The following is a 23,410-nucleotide window of genomic DNA, read 5'->3' as shown; positions in this document are numbered from 1 at the left end:
TAATTCCATCTCAGGTGGTTCACTTTCTAACAAAGTCCCAAAACCTAGATATACACCAGTTTCTGTGAGAGAGAGCATATGTTCACACGTATCTGTAAACTACTGCAAAATATATACCTGAAAGCAGAAGTACACTAGAGTTTTCAGTGAGTACCCCCCTAGCATTTCATCTCCACTATTCCAAGCTTTGGGTCCATGATTGTTCAACAATTTGTTTGGCTTCATATGTTAACTCTCTTTTCAGTCACCAGGTTCCAGATGTCATCAGGATGCTGGCCAGGCTTCCCTAGACTGAAGACCCCACCAATGTGTCCTGGAGCTCTGCTTCCCCAGAGACCCACCCTACTAGGGAAAGAGAGAGGCAGACTGGGAGTATGGACTGACCATTCAATGCCCCTGTTCAGCGGGGAAGCAATTACAGAAGCCAGACCTTCCACCTTCTGCAACCCACAATGACCCTGGGTCCATGCTCCCAGAGGGATAGAGAATGGGAAAGCTATCAGGGGAGAGGGTGGGATATGGAGATTGGGTGGTGGGAATTGTACCCCTCCTACCCTATGGTTTTGTTAATTAATCCTTTCTTAAATAAAAAAAAAGAATTATTCGGTAGAGATGTCACTTTTTTCTAACAACAGAGGTTTTCAAATATCTGATATTGCTAAGCAACTCTGTTTTTTTTTTTTTTTTGGTGATTGATTAACTTTATTTATTTATTTTTATATGTATTTATTTTCCCTTTTGTTGCCCTTGATGTTTTTCATTGTTGTTGTAGTTATTGATGTTGTCGTTGTTAGATAGGACAGAGAGAAATGCGGAGAGGAGGGGAAGACAGAGGGGGAGAAAAAGACAAGACACCTGCAGACCTGCTTCACCGCCTGTGAAGCGACTCCCCTGCAGGTGGGGCAACTCTCTGTTTTAATGGGCAAAACTACAATCTCTTGCATAGGATATTCAGAATAATAAAGCTTCCAGGAACTGCTGAGAATTAATTAGGGAAGTAAATTGATTACCTAAATAAATAATAAATCTGAGTGCCACTCAGTGTCTGACGGTAGGTCATGTATTTCCCATTAAAGAAAACTAACAAATGCAGTTTAAGGGCTCAAGGGAGGAGTGAGAGGCAGGAGAAGGCTGGAGCACTCCCACTTAGGCAGGGCCAGACATCAGCTGACCCCCTCCATTGAAGTCACCATGGAAACATCTTCTCCTGGGACACTGCCATGAGGACAAAGTGCTTTAGAAATGGTGATGGGGAGCAGTGCTGGCAGTCAATAGATTTCAGCAGGGTTCACCAATGTAGACATTACAAGGACTCCATCCTTCAAGTGAAAAGGGGTCTTTCTAAATGAGTCATGTCAAATAGAGTAATAAAACATAAAGCCCAACGTAATTAGAATTCATTTACCTCTACAAAGCAGTCACATTAGTCCAGACAATTGTTTTTCTCTCGCCTCTCAGCTTCATATCCTCTACAGAACTAAAGGAGGTATTTATATAATTAACTGGCTACTTCCTTAGCCATCAAGTCCATATAGATAAAAAGAGACTATATCAAACATTAATGGGAAAATTCAATAGTCTTTAAACCAACCCCCTGAACAAAACTAATACAATTCTTCAACAAATACGTAAGAGGAGTCTCAGCTGAGGTCACATTAAATGTTTTCGTTTATGTGGTTTCACTGGAAACTGGTGAACAGATTTTCTGTTTACGCAAATTAAACTCAGCCTTGGCAACCAGCTCCCAAGCACTGGCTGTGTGTGCTATGTCCACACAAACTCTAATGGCAGAAGCACACTGATTCAAGCAACATGCCTCAATCTTTTTTTTTTTTTTTTTTTTAGTGGTTTAATAATGATTGACAAGATTGTGGTATAAGAGGGACACAATTCCATACAATTCCCACTACCAGAGTTCCACTGTCTCCTCCCCTCTAGTGGAAGTTTCCCTAGTCTTTATCCCTCTAAGAATATGGACCAAAGATCTTTATGGAGTGCAGAAGATGGGAGGTCTGGCTTCTGTAACTGGTTCTCCACTGAACATGGGTGTTGACAGGTCAATCCATAGCCCTATCCTATTTCTATCTTTCCCTGTGGGGTAGGGCTCTGGAGAGGTGAGGTTCCAGGAACATGTCTCAATCTTAGGGTATAATCTTTCCACCAATTTATAGCGACCTCAGAGATAAAAGGTTAATAGTTAAAGCTTTGTATACAGTGATATTAATTATGTAAACTACTTGTTGCTTTTGTTCTCCTTATCAGATGGCAGCAACCACAAATCACCAGCATTGCAAAGCATTAAAAATTTTTAACTTTTATAACCCATATCTGCAACCTTGGGAGAACTGTAGCTTACTAAGGAGGGACTGGGGATCCAGAACTATGGTGGTGGGAATGGTGTGGAGATGTACCCCTGCTAGCTTATAATTTTGTAAATCAGTATTAAATAATTAATTAAAAAAAAAATTCTAAACAAAACAATGATTGGTGTGAGGGTACATTTTTTAATAAAAGGAAAATGAGATCAATTTAAAAAATATTTTATAACAATGCAAATGGAAAGGAAAAAAGGTACAAGAATGATCTTTTAATTTTACTTTGTTTTTATTTACACAAAAATTAGTTTTGTCTCTTGAACACAAACCAATTAATGGCAGAGCGTGGAAGACAATTTGACAGTCCTTATAAAGTTAAACTCAGTCTCATCACATGACCTACAGATGATTTATAAATATTTACCCAAATGAACTGAAACATGTTCATACAAAACCTGCATATGAATGCTCATAGTTTTATGCATAATTGTGGAAAACTATAAGTAACCAAGATGTCTTTCAATATGCAAATGGATAAATTATGTACATCCATACAAAAGAATATTCAGTATTATTAAGAAGTGGTAACAAAAACATATTAGCAAAGTTACAACACGCATGGAAATCCTGAATAGGAACAGACTTGGCTTTCAGAATATCTTAGCATCCAGGTGGTCAGGACACAGAGACCCAGCCACCAGGTGTAGAGCAGCTTCAAGTCACCCTTCCCCACTCTGGCCAAGCAGCCCACTCGGTGACTTCTGGCCACAGCCCTGTACCACTGTGCTCCATATGATGATAAGCTACAGTTAAGAAGCAGTCTAAAAGACACAGAACTTTAATCTGGCAAGCAGAGTGCCAGTTGAAAGCTATAAACCATGTGGGAATTGCAGGAGCATTTCAGAGGAACCAGGCAGTCTGAAGACAGCCATGTTGGAATTTAGCTTCCATAGCAATGGACACTGGGAATGGAGAAACACTCCACTTACTGCTGAAAAGCAAGCTACAGTCTGTTCTCTCACTAGTCTGTGATACACTTGCAATCTCAAACTTCAGGTTTAGCAGAACTTCAGTGTTACAGGCCAGTCAGGCCCTTGTAGCTTCAAAATCACCTATACTGATAAGCCAAGAAAGCAATCCAAAGGGTCTGCGGTGCTAAAAACAAAGGGAGTTATACATAAGTGCAAAATTGTCTCATAGAGGTAAAGGTTAATAATTCTAATGCTGCTATATATGTATATTGGATATGAACAAGTAAGTGAACAGACAGAACTAGACTTCATACTGATGGACTATAAATTTAAAAATAAAATCAAGGGGAGAAAAATAGAATTTTCTTTGTAATGCAGAGTCAGGGTCTTGTGCATATGTGATTCCACCACTTCTGACTGATCTATTCATCCTTTTTTTTTTGAGAGAGATATGACAACATTGCTTCACTATTTGTGGAGCTTCTCCTGATACAAAGGCTTAAACCTGGGATCTTGAGTTTGGTATAGGGTATTTATTGTACTAGGTGAGCTGTGCCCCAGCTCCCATGTTCATATAATTCTGTGCTGCTTCACCTGGGATGATCTCAAAGAGGTAGAAGTCTGATAGCAACAAGCATACTTGGTGCCCAGATCTTGTTCTCTTGTTATTAAAGGATTGTCTTTGTATGTACATGTTTTTATTAAGAGGGAAAGGGAGTGAAGGAGGGGCAGAGAGAGAGAGACTAGAATATCGCTTTGCCATTAAAATCTTTTTTTTTTATATTTATGTTCCCTTTTGTTTTTCATTGTTGTTGTAGTTATTATTGTTATTGATGTTGTTGTTAGATAGGACAGAGAAATGGAGAGAGGAGTGGAGGGACAGAGTGGAAGAGAGAAAAACAGACACCTGCAGACCTGCTTCACTACCTGTGAAGGGGCCACCCTGCAGGTGGGGAGCCGGGGGCTCCAACCGGGATCCTTAAGCTGGTCCTTGGTGCTTTGCGCCACATGCACTTAAGCCGCTGCGCTACCGCCCGACTTCCTGCTTTGCCATTTTATGTAGTATCAGGAATCAAACTTAGGGCCTCATACTCTACTGCTGAGTCACTCCCTTGACCTGCAGATCTTGTTTTCTAATGTACATCTATACAAAGGAATAATATTCAGTATTAAAAAGAAGTGGGAACAAAAACATACTAGCAAAGTTACAACATGCAGGGAAAATCCTGAGTAGGAACAGACTTCTTAGAGAAACTGCTGATGCTAGAGCTGGCACATGAAACATGATAAACTGGGGACATTCTTTAGTACCAGAAAGTAAGGAAATACTTAACTAAAAAAATCACTGGAGCCAACTGAAAGAAATCCCACGGCCCAAAAGGGTACAGTCTGAGTAACAAAGCAAAAAGGGTAGTAGTTCCATTTTAAATCACAAAATACGAGTGCACATTCACAAAAGTGATTGAGTTAATAAAAAAAAGTGGGGATCAGAGGCAAATCTCTGCAGAGGAATTCCCAATACTTTATACAGACACACTGTTCTCAAGGAGGAAGAGCCACAGATACTACTTAAGCACGGGCTGCGCTCATATGTAAAGGGGGAAAAGGTAACTATAGTGAAGAAACTGAACAAATACAACCTCAGCCAGACTTATTAATCATTAAATTTTCTATCATGTGCTTCTGATAACATTAACACAGATGATGATGTTAAACAATGACTAAAAATATATATATTATATATATATATAGGTCAACACAAAAAAGGAAGGGAATACTGTTGAGAAAAACTTGATTTCAGATGAGGTTGGGTGTGTTCAGGGTGGCATGGCTGCGGACAAAACTTCATTTCAAAGAGCTGTTAAGCTATTTATTGACTTTACATTACGTGCTTGATTCATCTCCCCTTAATAGAACTACAGTGCATCCCATAATTTATATATGTTTCATTCCATATGCCATTAGACTTTATCAAAATCTGATTTTCTCCCTTTTACCTACATCTACTACTCAAACTGCAGTTAATATATAAGACTACAACTCTTTGCTAAGAAGACTATACATAACCCATAGTATCTCAAAATATCATTTCATCTCAGCTGCAAGTCTTATTATTGAATGGGAAAAAGGTGTGTGTGATGGAGGGGAATGAGTGGAGACAAGTACATTACTGGCAATAAACCTGCAGTAACGCTCTAAATGATTTAGTAAAGGCAGGAAGAGCTTGCCTTCTCAGTGCCTTAAAATCAAGTCCTCAGTGGGCATGGCGTGCAGGCCTTTCCATGTTCACTTCTGGGAGATAGTATAGATATTTTAACAGTGTTATCTACATTGATCTGCAGATTCAATACTGTCACTATCAATTCACAATGGCATTTTGTTATGTTTCTATGTAGAAATAAAAAAGTCTTAGGATTCATTTTGATCACTGGAGAGACCAACTAGCCAAGATGTTTTGCGAAAAATAAATCTAAAGCTGGAAGCATTAAAAAAAAATCAATCAAAAGTGCTCCTAGGGGGCAGGGGAGGTAGCGTAATGGTAATGGTTATGCAAAAGTACTCCAGAGTTAACAAAATAAAACTACAAAACAATGTTTTCTATTTTTCTGTTGCAGAGACCAACAAGATTTAAAAAGTAATACTCCTTATAGATTCCATTACTGGACAAACACAGGCCTTGCTCTTGAAGAACTAAAAGAGAAAAATGACTGGATGCATGACAAGAGCCATACAACCCAACAAGATCTCCCTGATGAATCAGAACAAGTAAGTCACTTGCAAAGGAGATCCTGTAAGGTAAGAGAAAAAAACAAAACAAAACAAAAAGACACAACCATGTGCCACCACATTTTCTATTTCAAATAAGAAATGAATGTGAAAATCCTGTGGAGACAGGTTACAACTAAGAGAACAGATATCAACAACTACCCATTAAATCTGTTTAACAATTATTCCATTTTCATGTAGAAATCCACCTTGTGAAAGTCAGTAAGAAAATGAATTATGTGTCAACATATTTAAGCAGTGAATATGATTAGAAATAGAGAAAAGCCAATGCATTTGAGAAAGATTTATGTATAGTCCTTGCACTTCAAAAAGCCTTTACTAATCTACTGGAAAATTTTCCTACCTTCTGCAACCCACAATGACCCTGGGTCCATGCTCCCAGAGGGATAGAGAATGGGAAAGCTATCAGGGGAGGGGGTGGGATATGGAGATTGGGTGGTGGGAATTATGTGGAGTTGTACCCCGCCTACCCTATGGATTTGTTAATTAATCCTTTCTTAAATAAATAATAATAATAATAAAAATAAATAAAAAATATTAAAAAAAGAAAATTTGTACAAGACATTCGATTGGCATAAATTTTTAGTAGTTAATGGGTTCTTTGAAGCTCCAAAGATTCTATTCTACTAGTCTATTGACTCACTAGTGAGTTAGGAATTCTTTTTAAAAAAAAAATATTGTATTTATTTATTCATGAGAAAGAGAGGAGAGAGAAAGAACCAGACATCACTCTGGTACATGTGCTGCTATCATGGTTGAGAGACTAATGCTTCATCCACTGCACCATCTCCCAGACCACACGAGTTAGGAATTCTTCATTAAGAGAGAAGCAAAGAACACTTACATTGTACAAAGGGATCGTCTTCATCACCTTGTACTGCTTAGTGGGATCCATTTTGTACAGGTGACGATCAGTGACAAAAATTGCTCGATCTTCCACTTTACTAAATCGATTCACCTGTAAGAGAACAATAAACTGTAATATTCTTTAAGAGTGAAATCAAATTATCTATCAGGAAAATATAGAGGGGCAGCAGATATAGCCTGTGGTGGAGATATCTTAATATTTTTTGTTTGAATCAATAACATTCCTGTTAGACCCCATCCCCCTATATAGCAGGTAAGAGTCAGAGAAAAGGATGGGGAGAAGAGAAACACTGAAGCACTGCTCCACTGCTCACTGCTTGTGAAGCTTCTTCAAATGGTAACTGGGGCTTGAACCTGGATCTTCACACATGGTAGAGTGTATCTTAGGTGAGCTTTCTCTTGGCATGGGGACAAGTTCTTTATTAGATGTGTACACTGTATGGCCATCTTACTGGACATATTAGAGATGAAAGGAGTAGAAGTTCTCATATTTGTGCAATTTTACAATTTAAATTTCATGATTCAACAGAGAAAAGAAAAAGGAACTAGAAACATGCAGCTCAGACACTATATGGAAAATGAAGACAAACCTGAGTGAAAAAAAAAATTCACAGGAGTCAAGAGGTAGCGCAGTGGGTTAAGTACACGTGGCGCGAAGCGCAAGGACAGGCATAAGGACCCTGGTTTGAGCCCCCAGCTCCCCACCTGCAGGGGAGTCGCTTCACAGGTGGTGAAGCAGGTCTGCAGGTGTCTATCTTTCTCTCCCCCCTCTGTCTTCCCCTCCTCTCTCCATTTCTCTGTCCTATCCAATGACAGCAACAACAACAACAATAATAACCACAAGAATGATGAAACAACAAGGGCAACAAAAGGGGAAAGAGTGGTCTCCAGGAGCAGTGGATTTGTGGTGCAGGCACCGAGCTCTGGCAATAACCCTGGAGGCAAAAAAAAAAAAAAAATCACAAATCATTCATTTGGAAAGGGACTTACATTTAAATGACAGAATCTATATTGTATCTTGTATATATAACTCAGTAAAAAGACAGATAGCCTTGTTCAAAATAGGCAAAGAATGCAGGCAGACATTTCTCTCCAGGGAAGATGTACAAATGGCCAATAAGCACATAAGAATATGTTTAACATTATTAGACACCAGGGAAATATAAAGAAGAACCACAATAAAATTTCACTCCACACTCATTAGGAAGACAATAATAAGATAGATAGAAATGAAGTAAGTAAAGAGGTGAAAGACAACTGCTGGATGGTTTTACTCCTGTATGGGATCTAAACTAGAGCAAATGAACTAGCCAGAAAAATTAGTAGCCAAACTAGCTCTTCGACTTTGGAAACTATTGTGGTCATGTGGGGCAGGAGTACAGGAAATCTTGTGGTTGGTGCAGTGAGAGCTCACACACATACACACACACACACACACCCCTATAGGTGTGAAACTGTACTGCTGAAATTTTATAATTCTATAAACAAATGCTAAGTCATTACTTAAAAAAAAAAAAAAAGACAGCGGCCAGGCGGTGGCATACCTGGTTAAGTGCTCACATTACAGTGCATAAGGACATAGGTTCAAGCCCCTGGTCCCCACCTGCAGGGGAGAAGCTTCACAAGTGGTCAAGCAGGGCTACAGGTGTCTCTCTGTCTCCCCTGCCCCTCTCAATTTCTTTTTGTCTCTATCCAATAATAAATACATAAATAAAAATATTTTAAAAATGGACAGATAATAACTAATGTTTGCTAGTATGTGGAAAAACTAGAGCCAATGATCATCACTACTGGTGGGAATATAAAAACTATGCAGTCACTCTGGGAGACAGTCTGGCAGTTCCTCTCACAGTGAGACTTAGATCGTTTTTTAAAATTTTCATTGGGAGTTTAATGGCAATATAAATTTTACACATAGGCACAACCTCTCATCTCCCTTTGAGAGGTGTCTAGGAGACACTTGCTCCCCAAACCTATGGCCCTCTCCCCATCATACTCCAAGGCCCAGAAGTCCTTTCATCCTGTTTCTTTCTCTCCTTCCCAGTTCTTTCACCACACTCAGTCCAAGTTTCACCTTATCTTTTCCCCTACTGTCCTTGCTTCTAAAGTACCACTTGTGAGTGAGATCATTTGGTACTAGACTTTCTCTTTCTGGTTTGTCTCACTCAACATAATACCTTCAAGTTCTGACCACGATATTGTAAAGGAGATGACCTCATCATTTTTTTTTACAGCTGCACAGTATTCCATTGTGCATATGTACCACAACTTTTTTAGCCACTCATCTACCATTGGGTATCTGGGCTGCTTCTAAGTTTGGGTTATTATAAACTGTGCTGCTATGAACATTGGTGCTCATAGGTCTTTTCAGATAGGTGTCTTTGTTTTCCCTGGGCAAATCCCTAGGAAAGGGATTGCTGGATCATAAGGTTGGTCTATTATGTTAAAAATGATGGGATGAACATACTATTTCTCTACCATTTGAATTGGTAAAGTAACAAAAAACTAGATCACTCAGTATTAAGTGAGATCTTATTTCTTCAACTACTCATGCTAAAATCCTTAACTAAGGAAAAATCCCTATCACCTTGCTTTTCTTGGATTACTAGAGTGAGGTTTAGTCAGCACTGCAGGGGGACAGAGAGAATGGTTCCCTGGAGAGTTGGACCAGGAGAAAACACATTATGAGTGAGAGTAACTAGGCTTTCTATCCTATGTGATATCATTATCAGTCATCCAACTCCCTGTGATTGATTGTTCCTGATGACTACTTTGACTTCCCAGATACCTTGATACTAAAAAAAATGCACCTCATAAAGTATACATAAAGACTCACAGAAATGGTCTGTTCCTCTGTTAAGTGACATGCATTGTGCTACCTGAGTTATCTTCTGGGCACTAAATTTTGCTGATCTTCAAACCAACTTTTGTTTTCATTGATTATTTTCCTATTGCTTTTCACTTTTCTGTTTTATTAATTTGTGACATTCTGGCTTAATCTTGTTTTCTGTGGGTGTGTAAATCTGGTTAGCAAGTCATTTCTTGATGACTTGGTCAACACTAAGTATACTTGTGGAGCTTCTGGATCTAGGAGTTCAGAATATTGCTCTGGATTTCAGTGATTACTCAAAGGTATTGCCAGCAGACTTTCCTTAAGGCTATGTATTTCACTTTAACTTGGCTGATCTTTATTTTACCAAAACAACAAAAAAACAAACAACCCCCCCGAAAACCCCCCCCAAAACCTACATATAGACACATATGCATATATATATTACTTTGAGTTGATTTCTTCCTTTAGAATGTTCAGAATCTAATTGTTTTCTTTTTAGAATTTATTTGACAGGACAGAAACTGAGGGGGAAAAAGGAGAGAGGTGGAGTAAGAGAGACACTTGCAGCACTGCTCTATCTCTTGTGAAGGTGGGGACAGGGACCTTGACCCAGGTCCTTGCACATTGTAATGTGTGCAGTCAACCAGTTGTACCAGCACTCAGCCCCCAAACACTAATTAGTTATGCTGGACTACAATGGATAAAATTTCAGACTTCTGTTATGACTGTACTTGGTCAGCCTGGGTAAAGGTTTGTAATTTTTTTTTTTTTTAATGCAGTGCTAGGGAGTAAACCCACAGTCTTGCACATACATGATACTATTGAAATCATTTATTTATTTATTTATTCTAATTTTTTATTATCTTTACTTGTTTATTGGATAGAGACAGCCAGAAATTGAGAGGAAGTTGAAGACAGAGAAAACAGAGACACTAGTAGCCCTGCTTCACCACTCACAAAGCTTTCCTCCTGTAGGTGGGGGCTGGGATCTTGAACCCAGTCCTTGCACATTGCAACATGTGTGCAACCAGGTGCACTAACACCCGGCTGCTGCAACCATTTTTTTATCCTGTGTTTTGGGCAGGATGTGGTAGGGTGGCTATATCAGGGTACGACTGATCCATCATCATCTATGAGCCTCACCCCCTACTTTGTTGATGGTGTTTCTGTGTGGTATTGGGGATGGAACCAGGGCTCTACTCATGGCATGGAAAGTACTGTACTAGCTGAACCATCTCTTGGGCCCTGGGTTTTGTTGAGTTTTAAAGTGACTTTTGTTTTTTAAAATTTTATACTTTTTGGGAGTTGGGCGGTAGCGCGGCGGGTTAAGCACACATGGTGCAAAGCACAAGGACCAGTGTAAGGATCCTGCTTCGAGCTCCTGGCTCTCCACCTGCAGGGGAGTTGCTTCACAGGCGGTGAAGCAGGTCTGCAGGTGTCTATCTTTCTCTCCCCCTCTGTCTTCTCCTTCTCTCTCCATTTCTCTGTCCTATTCAACAACAACAACATCAGTAATAATAATAGCTACAACAATAAAACAACAAGGGCAACAAAAAGGAATAGATGAATAAATATTTTAAAAATTTCTACTTTAAAAAATTTTTAAATTTAAAATTTTCTTTAAAAATTTTTTTTAATTAAAAAAAATTTTTTTTGTACATAAACACCATTCCCACCACCAAAAGACTGTGTCCCCTCGCCACCCCAGGAAGCCAAATGTCCACCCTCCCCCTCACCACAGGGTTTTTACTTTGGTGCCCTAATCCAGATTTAGTCAGATCCTGCTTTTAGTTTCCCTTTCTGTTCTTCTTTCTCAACTGTTGATGAGTGGGATCATCCCATACTCATCTTTAACTTTCTGACTTAGTTCACTTAGCATAATTCCTTTTAGCTCCAAGATGGGTCATCCAAGATGGGTCAGAGAAAGTGGGTTCATTGTTCTTAATAGCTGCATAGTATTCCATTGTGTATATATACCACAGCTTTCTCAGCCACTCATCTGTTGTTGGGCACCTGGGTTGCTTCCAGGTTTTAGCTATTATGAATTGTGCTACTATGAACATAGGTGTACACATATCTTTTTGGTTGGGTGTTATGGAGTTCTTGGGGTATATTCCCAGGAGAGGAATTACTGGGTCCATGTCTAGCCTTGTGAGAGTTTTCCAGACAGCTCTCCAGAGAGGTTGGACCAATTTACATTCCCACCAGCAGTGCAGAAGGGTTCCTCTGTCTCCACAGCCTCTCCAGCATTTGTTGCTGCTGTCCTTTTTGATGTATGCCATTCTCACAGGAGTGAGGTGGTATCTCAGTGTTGTCTTTATTTGCAGTTCTCTGACAATCAGCAACCTGGAGCAGTTTTTCATGTTTGTTAGCCTTTTGGATCTCCTCTGAAGTAAATATTTTGTTCATATCCTCTGCCCATTTTTGGATGGGGTCATTTGCTTTTTTGGTGCTAAGTTTGCTGAGCTCTTTGTCTACTTTAGTGATTCGTCTCTTGTCTGATGTATGCCATCTGAAGATCTTCTCCCATTCTATGAGGGGTCTCTTTGTTTGTCTGATAGTTTCTTTGGCTGTGCAGAAGCTTTTCAATTTGATGTAGTTTCATTGGTTTGTTTCTGCTTTAGTCTTCCTTGTAATTGGGTTTGTTTCATCAAAGATGTCCTTGAGGTTTAGGTAGGAAAGTGTCTACCAATGTTTTCCTCTAATTATCTGATAGTTTCTGGTCTAACATCCAGGTCCTTGGTCCATTTGGAGTTGATTTTTGTTTCTGGTGAGATAAGGTGGTTCAATTTCATTCTTCTGCATGTTTCAACCCAGTTTTCCCAGCACCATTTATTGAAGAGAGCCTCCTTCTTCCATTTAATACTGTGGGCCCCCTTATCTAAGATTAGATGCCCATAGGTGTGGGGGTTTAGTTCTGGGCTTTCAATTCTGTTCCACTGGTCTGTGTGCCTATTTTTGTTTTGATGATGATGGCCTTATAGTTTGAGATCTGGAGTGTGATGCCTCCATTTCTGTTTCTTTTCATCAAGATTGTTTGATTGATTTTTAAAATTTTCTTTTTTAAATTTTTTAAAATTTTATTTATTTTTTAAAAATTTTAAAGTTTCTACTTTAAAATTTTTTAAAAAAATTCTCTACTTTATTAATTTCTGTTTCCCTCGGTGGCAGGATACACTTGTATGGTAATGGCACAGTATGCATCCTACCCAGTGAGCTATCTCTTCACTTCCTACTTTTCAGTTTTTATTGGCTGCTACCATGTACAAACCACATACACACCTCTCAGTGCCTATGGCTACACTGCAAGTTAAAATAGGAATGGGCCATATAGGTCACCGGGGAGTGTGCCTGCTTGGGGCCTGATAATAGCCCAAGTTCCAGCCTGGCCTCCACCATACTGAGGGAAACTGGTGCTGCAGCATTTCTCTCTTTTCCTTTTGTCTAGCTCTGTATTTTTCTATCTGAAAAAGTTGACCTCCAGTGGTAAAGCCCTGCTGATGACAAAGAGAAAGAAAGGAAGAAAGAAAGACAAAAGAACATGAGTTGTAGAATTCCTAGATTAAATGTGGTCTAGGAATTAAAAAATATATATTATTTTTATTTATTTTTTTATTGCCACCAAAGTTTTTGCTGGTGGCTTGCTGCCTGCACAATGAATGCACCACGGCTGGTGATTATATATATATATTTAAAAGTATTTTTATTTACTTATTTACTCCCCCTCCCCATAGTTCCTCCTATAGTTCTTTGTATATAGCAATTTGTTTGTCTATGCGCACTGGTGAGTCTGTATTTTGGTTTTTAAAACTTTGAAAATCACATGAACTTGAAAACCCTTTGAGTCCTAAAGGAAAATTTTCTCTGAACAATGCACATCTGGGATATTAAGGCAGATATGTCAAGGTCTTCCAATTCATCACTGGAAAGCTAATGCATCCTTCAGTTCTCACTGACTTTTCCAGACCTTTGACATGATAAAAGCAACCCCAAACCTGGAAATTGTTATTTATTATTGGATAGAGACAAAGAGAAATTGAGAGGGGAAGAGGAGATAGACAGGAAGAAAGAGGGGATCTGGCAGTAGCACACCTGCATTAAGCATGCATTACAGTGAGCAAGGACCCAGGTTTCAGCCCTTGGTCCCCTCCTGCAAGGGAAAGCTTCACAAGTGGTGAAGGAGGGCTGAAGGTGTATCTCTGTCCTCCCCTTCCTTTTTTTTTTCCCCTCACCAGAGCACTGTTCAGCTTTGGTTTATGGTGGTATGCAGGGATTGAACCTGGGACGTTGGAGCCTCAGGCATGAGAGTCTGCATAACCATTATGCTATCTACCCTCTCTTTTTTTCTTCCTTCCTCCTCTCCCCTCCTCTCCCCTCCTCTCCCCTCCCCTCCCCTCCTCTCCTCTCCTCTCCTTTTCTCTCTTTCTTCCTTCCTTCCTTCCTTCCTTCCTTCCTTCCTTCCTTCCTTCCTTCCTTCCTTTCTTTCTTTCTTTCTTTCTTTCTTTCTGCCTCCAGGGTTACTGCTAGGGCTCCATGCCTGCACTATGAATCCACTGCTCCTGACAGCCATTTTTTCCAGTTTTTTTTAATTGGATAGGACAAAGAAATTGAGAGGGGCGAAGGAGACACCTGCAGACTTGCTTCAGCACTTGTAAAGCGACCCCCCTGTAGGTGGGGAGCCGGGGGGGGGGGTGTTCAACCAGGATCCTTGTTCTTCCTACTATGTGTTTAACCCAGTGTGCCATCACATGGTTCCCTCTCTCTCTCCTCCTCCTCTTTCAATTTCTCTCTCTCTAATAATAAATAAACTAACAAATAAATAAAAAGACAGGGAGAAAGCTTGGCTTCATTACTCATGAAGCTTTCCTGCAGGTGGGGATTGAACCTGGGTCCTTGCACACTGTAATGTAGCCCCCAACCCATTTTTAAGAGAGAGATATTGAGAGGGGAGGAGGAGAGACACCTGCAGCACTGCTTCCTTACTTGTGAAATTTTGACCTGCAGGTGGGGAGTAGTGGGAGCTTGAACCCAAGTCCTTACGCATGGTAACACATGCATCCTACCAGGTGTCCCACTGCCCAAATTTGGATAGTTATTGCCATAATTATCCACTTAAAAGAATAGTATGTTATATTCTTATCAAAAGTACTTCTTTGAACTCGTTATTGACACTTTAATTTGACAGATGGATAGTTGAAAATAACTTCATTATTTTGATCTGAGTAGTTACGTATTTTTGAAGATCTGAGGCAAAACACTTGTAAACATGGATCTATGTTATGAAGTATGCTGTTTATTTTTATTCCTTCTTTGAATACTGCCATATTTATGTTAATATCTCTTCTGGGGTCAGGTTGGGAGATATATATATATAATTTTTTTTAGTCAAATTCACTCATCTCATTTGTTTTTAAAGTTATTTTCAGTAGTCTACAAAATGCTTTTCTGATTGTTTCTTGTGTCTATGTGTATCTTTAGAGAGTATAAGCTAACTCTGTCCTTTGTCTTCCAATTTTTAACACTTACTCACCCATTTACAGCTATAAAAAGAAATGGTTGCCAAAAATACGTGTCTCTCTTGGGAAGTTTTTTCAGCCTACCGGTAGAACAGTAGCCACCTTTACCATCCTATCAATGCCTGGCCACAGGGCATTCACTGCAGGTGTGCTTGGTTGTCTACCTATTGTTAAGTTTTCTTGCAGCCATGTTTAAGTAGGTCTCATCTGAGTCAGTCCTTTTTTCCCAAGGAGTCTGTTTCAAGCTCGCCTTACCTTCCGGACATGACAGGAAAACAGGATGTTCATGTATTTGTCCTTTCGTTTCAGTTCATTAGCAACGGGGACAAAAGTGCCTGAGGTCTGAGGTGTGTCTGGCTTCTAGAAGAAAAAAAGGAAAGGCGGGGAAAATGAACATGCTGAGCATTTTAGACAAAAAGGTGATCTTTTAGCATACTGCTTTGTAACTGTCCTTGGGAAGTTTTGCACTTGGATTTATTTTTTCCTCCCATTCCCAGACTGTAAATGACGGTAAGGCTGTTTTAAATCTAAAGGTCATTTACAGTTTTACAAAGTAAGAAATAGGACAGAGGCTAGGTGGTAGTTAAAAATTACTACTGATTTATGTAAGGGACAGTTTAAATAATAAAAAATTAAATTACATAGTGTAACTAGTATATTAAGGCTATAAGACAGAATCCCTTTCAAAGGGAAAAACATCAAATATCATTTGCTTAGCAGCAATCAAATATTTTCATTTAGAAATTTTCATAGAAATTTAGGTTCTGAATATGTCTTAAGTCTTTCTAGAAAGCCTCAAGGAAAAAATCCTCTTTCTTTGTAAAGAAAAGAGAGAAGCCTGACCAGAGCATTGCTTAGTTTTGCCTTATGGTGGTGGTGGGGGGATTGAACCTGGGACTTTGGAACCTCAGGCATGAGAGTCCCTTTGCATAACCATTATGCTATCTACCTCCGCCCTATCTACCTCCACCCTGTCACGTTGGTTTTTAGAACTTACCGAAGCAAGATAGTTGCCCTCCCAGGCCCTCTGGAGTCCAAGGTCAGCCCTTTGTCCCTTCAACATTTCCATGGCTGCCACCTTTGCCCTGACCTGTGGCAGGTCTGAAGCAGGTATGCTCTTGATGAGCTGGGACGCTCTCCATCTAATAAACAAAATGTAAGGAGCTTGAGAAAGACAATGCCACACATCCTCAAAAAGACCTGAACCTGCCATTAAGTAAAATTAAGCCAAAATTACTTGTCTATTACTCCAGAAGAAGATAAAATGCCTACAAAACTTAACACAGGGCTTGCTAACCTACACAGAATCTTATGTGGGCAGATCACGTTGTAAAACTTGCTTTTTGTTTGTGGTTTTTCAGTTTTATTTTTACTAAAGTATCTGTCATTGCAATATAACATTATGTGGGCCCCAGGTGTACATCACTGAAAGTCAATTGCATGTCCCCTTTGTCCTGATCTGAAAACAACTGAGAACTAGTGACACACAGTCTTTCATAATATTTACAGTTGGGATACAGAGTCATCATCTGTTCATTTAACACATGTTTTATAGGCACCCTCTAAATACCAGATACTGTTCTCAGCTGTAGAGGTACAGTAGTAAACAAAGGTTCTTTCTGCTAGGTAGTTATAATCTAGAGATCTGGAGAGCAGAGACAGACAATAAGCTAATCAATGGGTAAATAAACAGTATGTATCACGTGATAAAAGCTATGGCGAAAATTGGGATGGGAGGGCAGAAATACAGCACGAGGAAGGAACAGGGAGCAGGTGTTAATTATGGAGGGTGTTCTAGAAGGCACTGCTGATGAGGCTAATAGGAAGTAAAGAGCAAGCTTCATGGATACACAAGCAAAAGTGTCTCAGGTAAAGAACACAGCAGTGTGAGGTCTTTAAAGTGTGAGCCTGCTTCTTTCTAGGGGTGTTAGAAGACCGGCGAGGACTCCGTGACTTTCACAGGGGCCAATCAAATATGGAGGGAGGCGTGGGAGGGAGAGAAGTGAGAGGAAGAGTCAGGGCTAGAATCTACACAACCATGCAGGTCATCTTTAGGACTTTGGCGTTTATTCTGAAGGAGGTCAGAAGGACCTGAGCAAAGGAGGAGCCTGCCCCACCCCCACTTTACAGGAAATACTAATGAGAATTGCTGGTGCATTAGATGTGGAGGCAAGAGAACAAAGGAGGATTTAAAGATGACTCCAAGGTGTGTTCTTTCTTTAATTTACACACACACACACACACACACACACACACACACACACACTATCTGAAATAATACTCTGACACACACACACACACACACACACACACACACACACACTATCTGAAATAATACTCTGAATCTTTGCACCAACCCTATGAACAGGTGTTATTATTAAAGCTATGATCCTTTTGCAGATGGGGATACTGAGGCACCTAGAGATGAAATAATTTGACCAATGCTACACAGCTAGTGGTGGGCAAAGCTAGGATATGAACCCAAGTTCCAGGTTTGTGTTCTTAACCACTGTACCATATGGCCTCTTACATGTGGGCTTATGTTTGTAAAGTCACAGATAAAGACTTAAGAGGATACAGACAATCTGTGGTTACCTCAGGCGAAGAAGAAAAACATGTGGAGAGACAAGTGGAGGTGTAGGGGAGTTCAATTTCTATTCCATATGTTTTATATTCTTTCACTTTAAAGACAGGTAGCATTTTTTTTTTTTTTTGGGAGGGGGTAGCACTGGTGCTTCATGCATGGGTGGGTGATTCTACTCCTCCTAAGCTGACTTATAAGTTTCATTTATTATTATTATTATTATTTGTCATTGTTGAAGCTTTGCCACTCTGAGCTGACTTTCAGATAGAGCGGTATACACACTCTGGTGGCTAGGAATGAGGGGGGAGGTGGAGAACTTTGGCTGTGCATGTGTTGTGAAACTATTTCCCTGTAATCTTATAAGACATCAATAAAATCATACTAAATATAGAAGTAAAAGGAGAGAGAGAGAGAGAGAGAAAAGCACAGCACTAAAGTTTCCCCTAGTGCCCTGAGCGCCAGGCTTGAACTTGTGTGCGGTCTTATGTGTGGCAAAGCAAGCGTCTTCTGAGTTGAGCTATCTTGCTGGCTGAGTTGAGCTATCTTGCTGGCTGAGTTGCCATTTTTCATGCTTTTTATTTCACAACATATATATAGAAGTGGGAAAGGAAGAGAGAAAGGCAGAGAATAAAAGGAGAGACACCACAGCACCTCTCCATCATTGGTAGAGCTGCCCACAGTGCCATGGTTGTCCCATATGGTGTTGGGCCTCCAATCCAGGGTTCCATACATGGTAAGGCTTGTACTCTACTGGGTGAGCCATCTCCCAGCCCCTTAATTACTTCTTAGTTCATGTTAAGATGCAGGTTACAGATGATATTATTCATGAAAAAAATTATTTGTGGATTAAAAAGCCTGCCAAAATTTATAACTAACATTAAGAGTATTTGATGTAAGAATTGAGGTATTTTGCTCGCTCTTAATAATTTCTTACTATTTGATATTTTTTCTTTTTATGTGGTATCACTTTTTAAAAGGAAAAGCAAATAAAATACATATTAAAGAGTTCCCTGTTTCATCTTTTTTTTTTTTTCATATCTGCTACCAATTATACAGAACAAAATCCAAAGGGAGACAAAATCTCATTTAGTACAGAATTGCAGATTAGTTCTTTTATATTTGCTATATCAATTATGCCATAGTGTTCTTTGTGGAATACTTTGATGCCAAATGGCCACATTTGAGAACCATTAGCTTAGTTTCTGTGACTAGATGGCTGGTCTCTGAGACACAGCTAAAGATGTCTGGTGCATAACAGCAACAAATAGACTAAAACAAAGAGGAGAAAGGAACTAAGAATAACTACAAACCCAGGTTCAGAGTGTTTATAAAAAAATAAGATTGGCTGGAAAGGCATCACATTACATATGTGTTTATTTTAAAAAAGTAGTTTGGGCTGAAACAACTTGCATTTAAAAATTATCTGAGAAAATTTAATAAGCTATGCCAGGGGCCAGGCTGTGGTGCACCTGGTTAAGCACTCACATTACAGTGTGCAAGGACCCAGGTTCAAGCCCCTGCTTCCCACCTGCAGGGGGAAAGCTTCACAAGTGGTGAAGCAGGGCTGCTGGTGTCTCTCTGTCTCTCCCTATCTCCCCCCCTTCCCACACAATTTCTCTCTATCTCTATCCAATAAAAAACAAATTAAAATATTTTTTAAATTAAAAAATTAAAATATTTTTGAAGCCTTAGCTTCACTCCCCAGACTCATTAAAAAGGGCTTTCTGGAGAATCAATTAATAGACTTTCTAGTGTGAGTTATGTTAAGAAAAGAAAGCAGAGACAACACAGGAACAGTTTATCTAAAATATATCCTGGGGCAGAGGAGACAGTGCTGTGGTAGGAGGCAGGACTTGCAAGACAGGTTTTAGGTTACAACCTCAGCACCACCAATAGCTAGAGCTCAGTGGTGCTGTGGCCAAAAACTTAACTTGATACAGGTACTGTGGCATACTCCTGTCAAGTGGTATATGAAAAATAAGTAGATAGTTCCACCATTTTGAGAGGTAAGCAGCTACACTTTGAAAGGGAAATGTACAAAACTGAAGGCATAACAAGGCCAGGACAGCAAATAGGCTAGCTAATATCAGGGCTTCAGATTTGTGACTATTTACTAAGTGTGGTACCATACATGAATCCAACACCTACCAACCAATTCATACCTGTTAAAAATTGCCTGGAGGGCCTCCTCGAAACGACGAAGAACTTTAGGAGGGGTTGGCCACTTCACATGCTTCCCGTGGTCCTTCATGGTCTTGATACCGTGGAAGCGTCGGGCTACCTCTCGGACATAGGACTTCACTTTGTAGCGCCGGTAGTATCTTATTATTGCCAGAGCAGCCTTGGTCCTCTTATATCTCATGCGAGCTAGTGTGCCTCGCCACACCTTCACAGTAGAGAAATTAAATAAAGAAAAGAAAATGTTGCTGTCTGAGTCGTAAATGGCTACAAAATCACAGAAACTCTTTTGGTTACAAAATGGGGAACTTGGCAATGTGTCAACAGAATCAACTAGAGCCAAAGCACAACACCAACATTTTTTGCCGCCACCAACAGATGGCGCTGTGAGTCATCTCCATCTTTCATCCCCCCCCCCCCCCCCATCAGGAACGTTTGAAGCAAAGTCCTTTCTAGGACCATGAAATGTAAACATTCAACATACAAATATATTTGGATAAACATTTTAAACATCCTGAAAGGAAGCAAGATCAATCGAACATATATATATATATGTTCAGGCTGTGAAATCTGTTTTTGGATTATCACACACATTGGTCTCTAAGTATGATGTCAGGTTGTAGTACAAACTGATTTTACATAGCCTGTGAACCCTGTCTCCCCAGTGTTATATATACTCCCAAGAATTTAGATGCATTCCTGGGAAAAGGTTAAAGCACATGACTAATATATGAGTTATTATTACTTTTTTTTCAGGTGCTCAGAAATACATAGATATTTCAATGTCAATTTTTCTCAATTGTGGTGAAGTCAGAGGTACTTATGTTTTCCCAGATTCTTAACCTGTCAAGTAAAAAGAAATCTAAGTGGCTGGGAGGTATGGTATAGTGGATAAGGCATTGCACTCTCAGGCATGAAGTCCTGAGTCTAATCCTTGGAGTTTATGGGCAGAGTAATGTCTGGTTCTCTCATTAATAAATAAGTGAAATCTTAAAAAGAGAAATTTGATCCATATTCATAACTGCTGCTCCTCTTATCTTTGTAGCAACCAATCTCTGTATTCAGTATTACCGAGAATAGATGCTTCTTTTCTTTTCTGTTACTAAAGCCTCTAAAACCCCAAGTTATTCTAATTTCTTTCTGTGATAAACTCCCTCTATACACAAAGTCATTATGCTCCTGTTGATAATTAACTGCTGCAGCTCAAATCTATTTTCGGGTCGATGGTATTATTTCCCTACTTGTCTCTGGCCTCTTATAACCAAGATTTTCCGCTTCTTGTTCAAAGCCCACAGTATGGGTTCCACAGACTCTTTCAGTTTCTTTTGTTTCTTCTTAAGTCCCCATCTGTGCCCATGAGTCTCTCTCAGAAAAACTCATGCAATGCCTCTTTTATTCAGTCATTTAAGGTTCTCCATGCAGACTCATAAAGTGGCACTGTGTGCTTGCAATGTTCTCCCTTTTCAGCCCACTGCACAATCAAGATAGATTTGTTTGCACATCCCATGTGAGGAGATCACCAAGGGACCTCCAAAGAGGAGCTAACAGATCAGGAAAACCCAAAGTACAGAAGGGAAACAACATCCGAGCAATTTGCAATAGGGGCACGCAAACGGAATATACAGAGACAATGAGGCAGTGGAAACGAACTTGTTATTGCACATGGCATCAGCATAGCACTCTTTTTAGTCAAAACGGCTCTTTCTTGTAGCCAAATCCAGAATCCATCGTGTAGATGGCTTTGTTACGCCTCCACCTAAGTGCTAAAATAAAGGCCCCTTCTTTAGTATCTTGAAAAACCAAAAGAATACAATTAGAGGGTGGAAGTCTGTGATACAATTTCTTAAACAACCCCCTCCCCCAGTTTCAAACTGTTTGCTACTTTTAATTTCCTTTCTCTTTAGGAAAAAAAAATAAGACTCCACAAATCAATCTTTAATTTTCAAGAAGTGTTTTAGAGAGGTTTTTATTAAAATGGTTTCTTGTTAATCTTTAGTAACTTAAAATCATGTTAGAAGCCATTTTTAATGAGAAAACTTTCATACATGTGGTCTTTTTTTTTTTGTATAGTTGAAAAAGTAAAATTTTCACAAAAATGTTTATAAAATAGAACAGTTCCCTTCTTCTTTCCCATCTCACCTCACCCTTTCTTGAAATCTCATTTCATACAGACAATTGTCTTGACTACTTCTGGTATTTACTGCCATGTTTATAAACAATGTACAATCTGTTATTTCTTGTTTTATCCTGTTAGAAGTTATCCTAAATGGATAAAACTAAATGGATAAAACTAAATGGATAGCTAAATGGGTGATTTAGCTCTCAAACTATCACTCTTCCTTCTCCTCTATCATTCCAATAATAATTGCATAAAAGTATAGTTTAATAGCAGTGAGATTACACAAGTTATATAGCTGATGTGGAAGTATTCTGTATGATATATATATAAATTTGGCTTGTTGCCAGTCTACTGTGCATGACATGACTGTCACTTCTTTCTCATGTATATGCCCATTTTGGTTTTTTTTTAACCTGCAGTTAGAAAATATTCATTTTAAGGGGCCAGGTGGTAGTCTACCTGGTTAAAGTCACATATTACCAAGTGCAAGGACCTAGGACTGAACTCCTGCTCCCCACCGACAGGGGGTCTGCTTCACGAGGGGTGAAGCAGGTCTGTGGATGTCTTCCCCCTCCCCCATCTCATTGTCATTTCCCAATTTCTCTGTCCTATCTAATAAAAATTAGAAAAAAGAAGGAAAAAAACCAGCCACCAGGAGCAGTGGATTTGTAGTGTTGACACTGAGCCCAGTAATAATCCTGGTGACAATAAAAAAAAAAGAAAAATTTCATTTTAACAATTTGCTTTATTTTCTAAATATCCACATCTGATTTTTTTGCCAAATGCTCTAGTCAACCAATAAATACTTTTCCAACTTCGGACATATCAATTCAGTTTTTTCTTTCTTTAAATACTTGTGTCTTAAGCTGCTTAGAGCTCTGCATGGTTCTGGATTTTTTTCTTTTCTTCTTTTGGCCTCCAGGGTTATTGCTGGGGCTTGGTGCCTGCATCATGAATCCATTGCTCCTGAAGGCTATTTTTTTCCCCTTTTGCTGCTCTTGTTATTTTATCATTGTTGTGGTTATTATTATTGTTGTTGTCATTGATGATGTTGTTGTTGGATAGGACAGAGAGAAATGGGGAGGGGGGACAGAGAGGAGAAGAGAAAGATAGATACCTGCAGATCTGCTTCACCACCTGTGAAGCGGACCCCCTGCAGTTGGCTCGAACCAAGTTCCTTACACTGGTCCTTGTGCTTTGCGCCATGTATGCTTAACCTGCTGCACTACCGCCCAACCAC

At 39.5% G+C, this 23,410-nt stretch overlaps 1 protein-coding gene across 2 annotated transcripts in view; it reads right to left on the bottom strand.

Moving 5' to 3' along the window:
* MYO1D (myosin ID) overlaps positions 1-23,410 on the bottom strand; it is a 386,590-nt gene that overhangs the window by 161,559 nt on the left and 201,621 nt on the right. For both annotated transcript variants that reach the window (XM_060203968.1, XM_060203969.1), the window contains 4 exons: positions 20,036-20,259; positions 16,287-16,431; positions 15,545-15,649; positions 6,918-7,031 (listed from right to left, as the gene is read on the bottom strand). In XM_060203968.1, coding sequence (XP_060059951.1) covers positions 6,918-7,031; positions 15,545-15,649; positions 16,287-16,431; positions 20,036-20,259 — 588 coding nt within the window. The remainder of the gene's footprint in view (positions 1-6,917; positions 7,032-15,544; positions 15,650-16,286; positions 16,432-20,035; positions 20,260-23,410) is intronic.

Source organism: Erinaceus europaeus, chromosome 12 (assembly GCF_950295315.1).
Source record: "Erinaceus europaeus chromosome 12, mEriEur2.1, whole genome shotgun sequence".
In the NCBI taxonomy this organism is placed as follows: domain Eukaryota; kingdom Metazoa; phylum Chordata; class Mammalia; order Eulipotyphla; family Erinaceidae; genus Erinaceus; species Erinaceus europaeus.
Note: the sequence above shows the minus strand (reverse complement) of the source record. Positions and strands in the feature narration are given on the sequence as shown.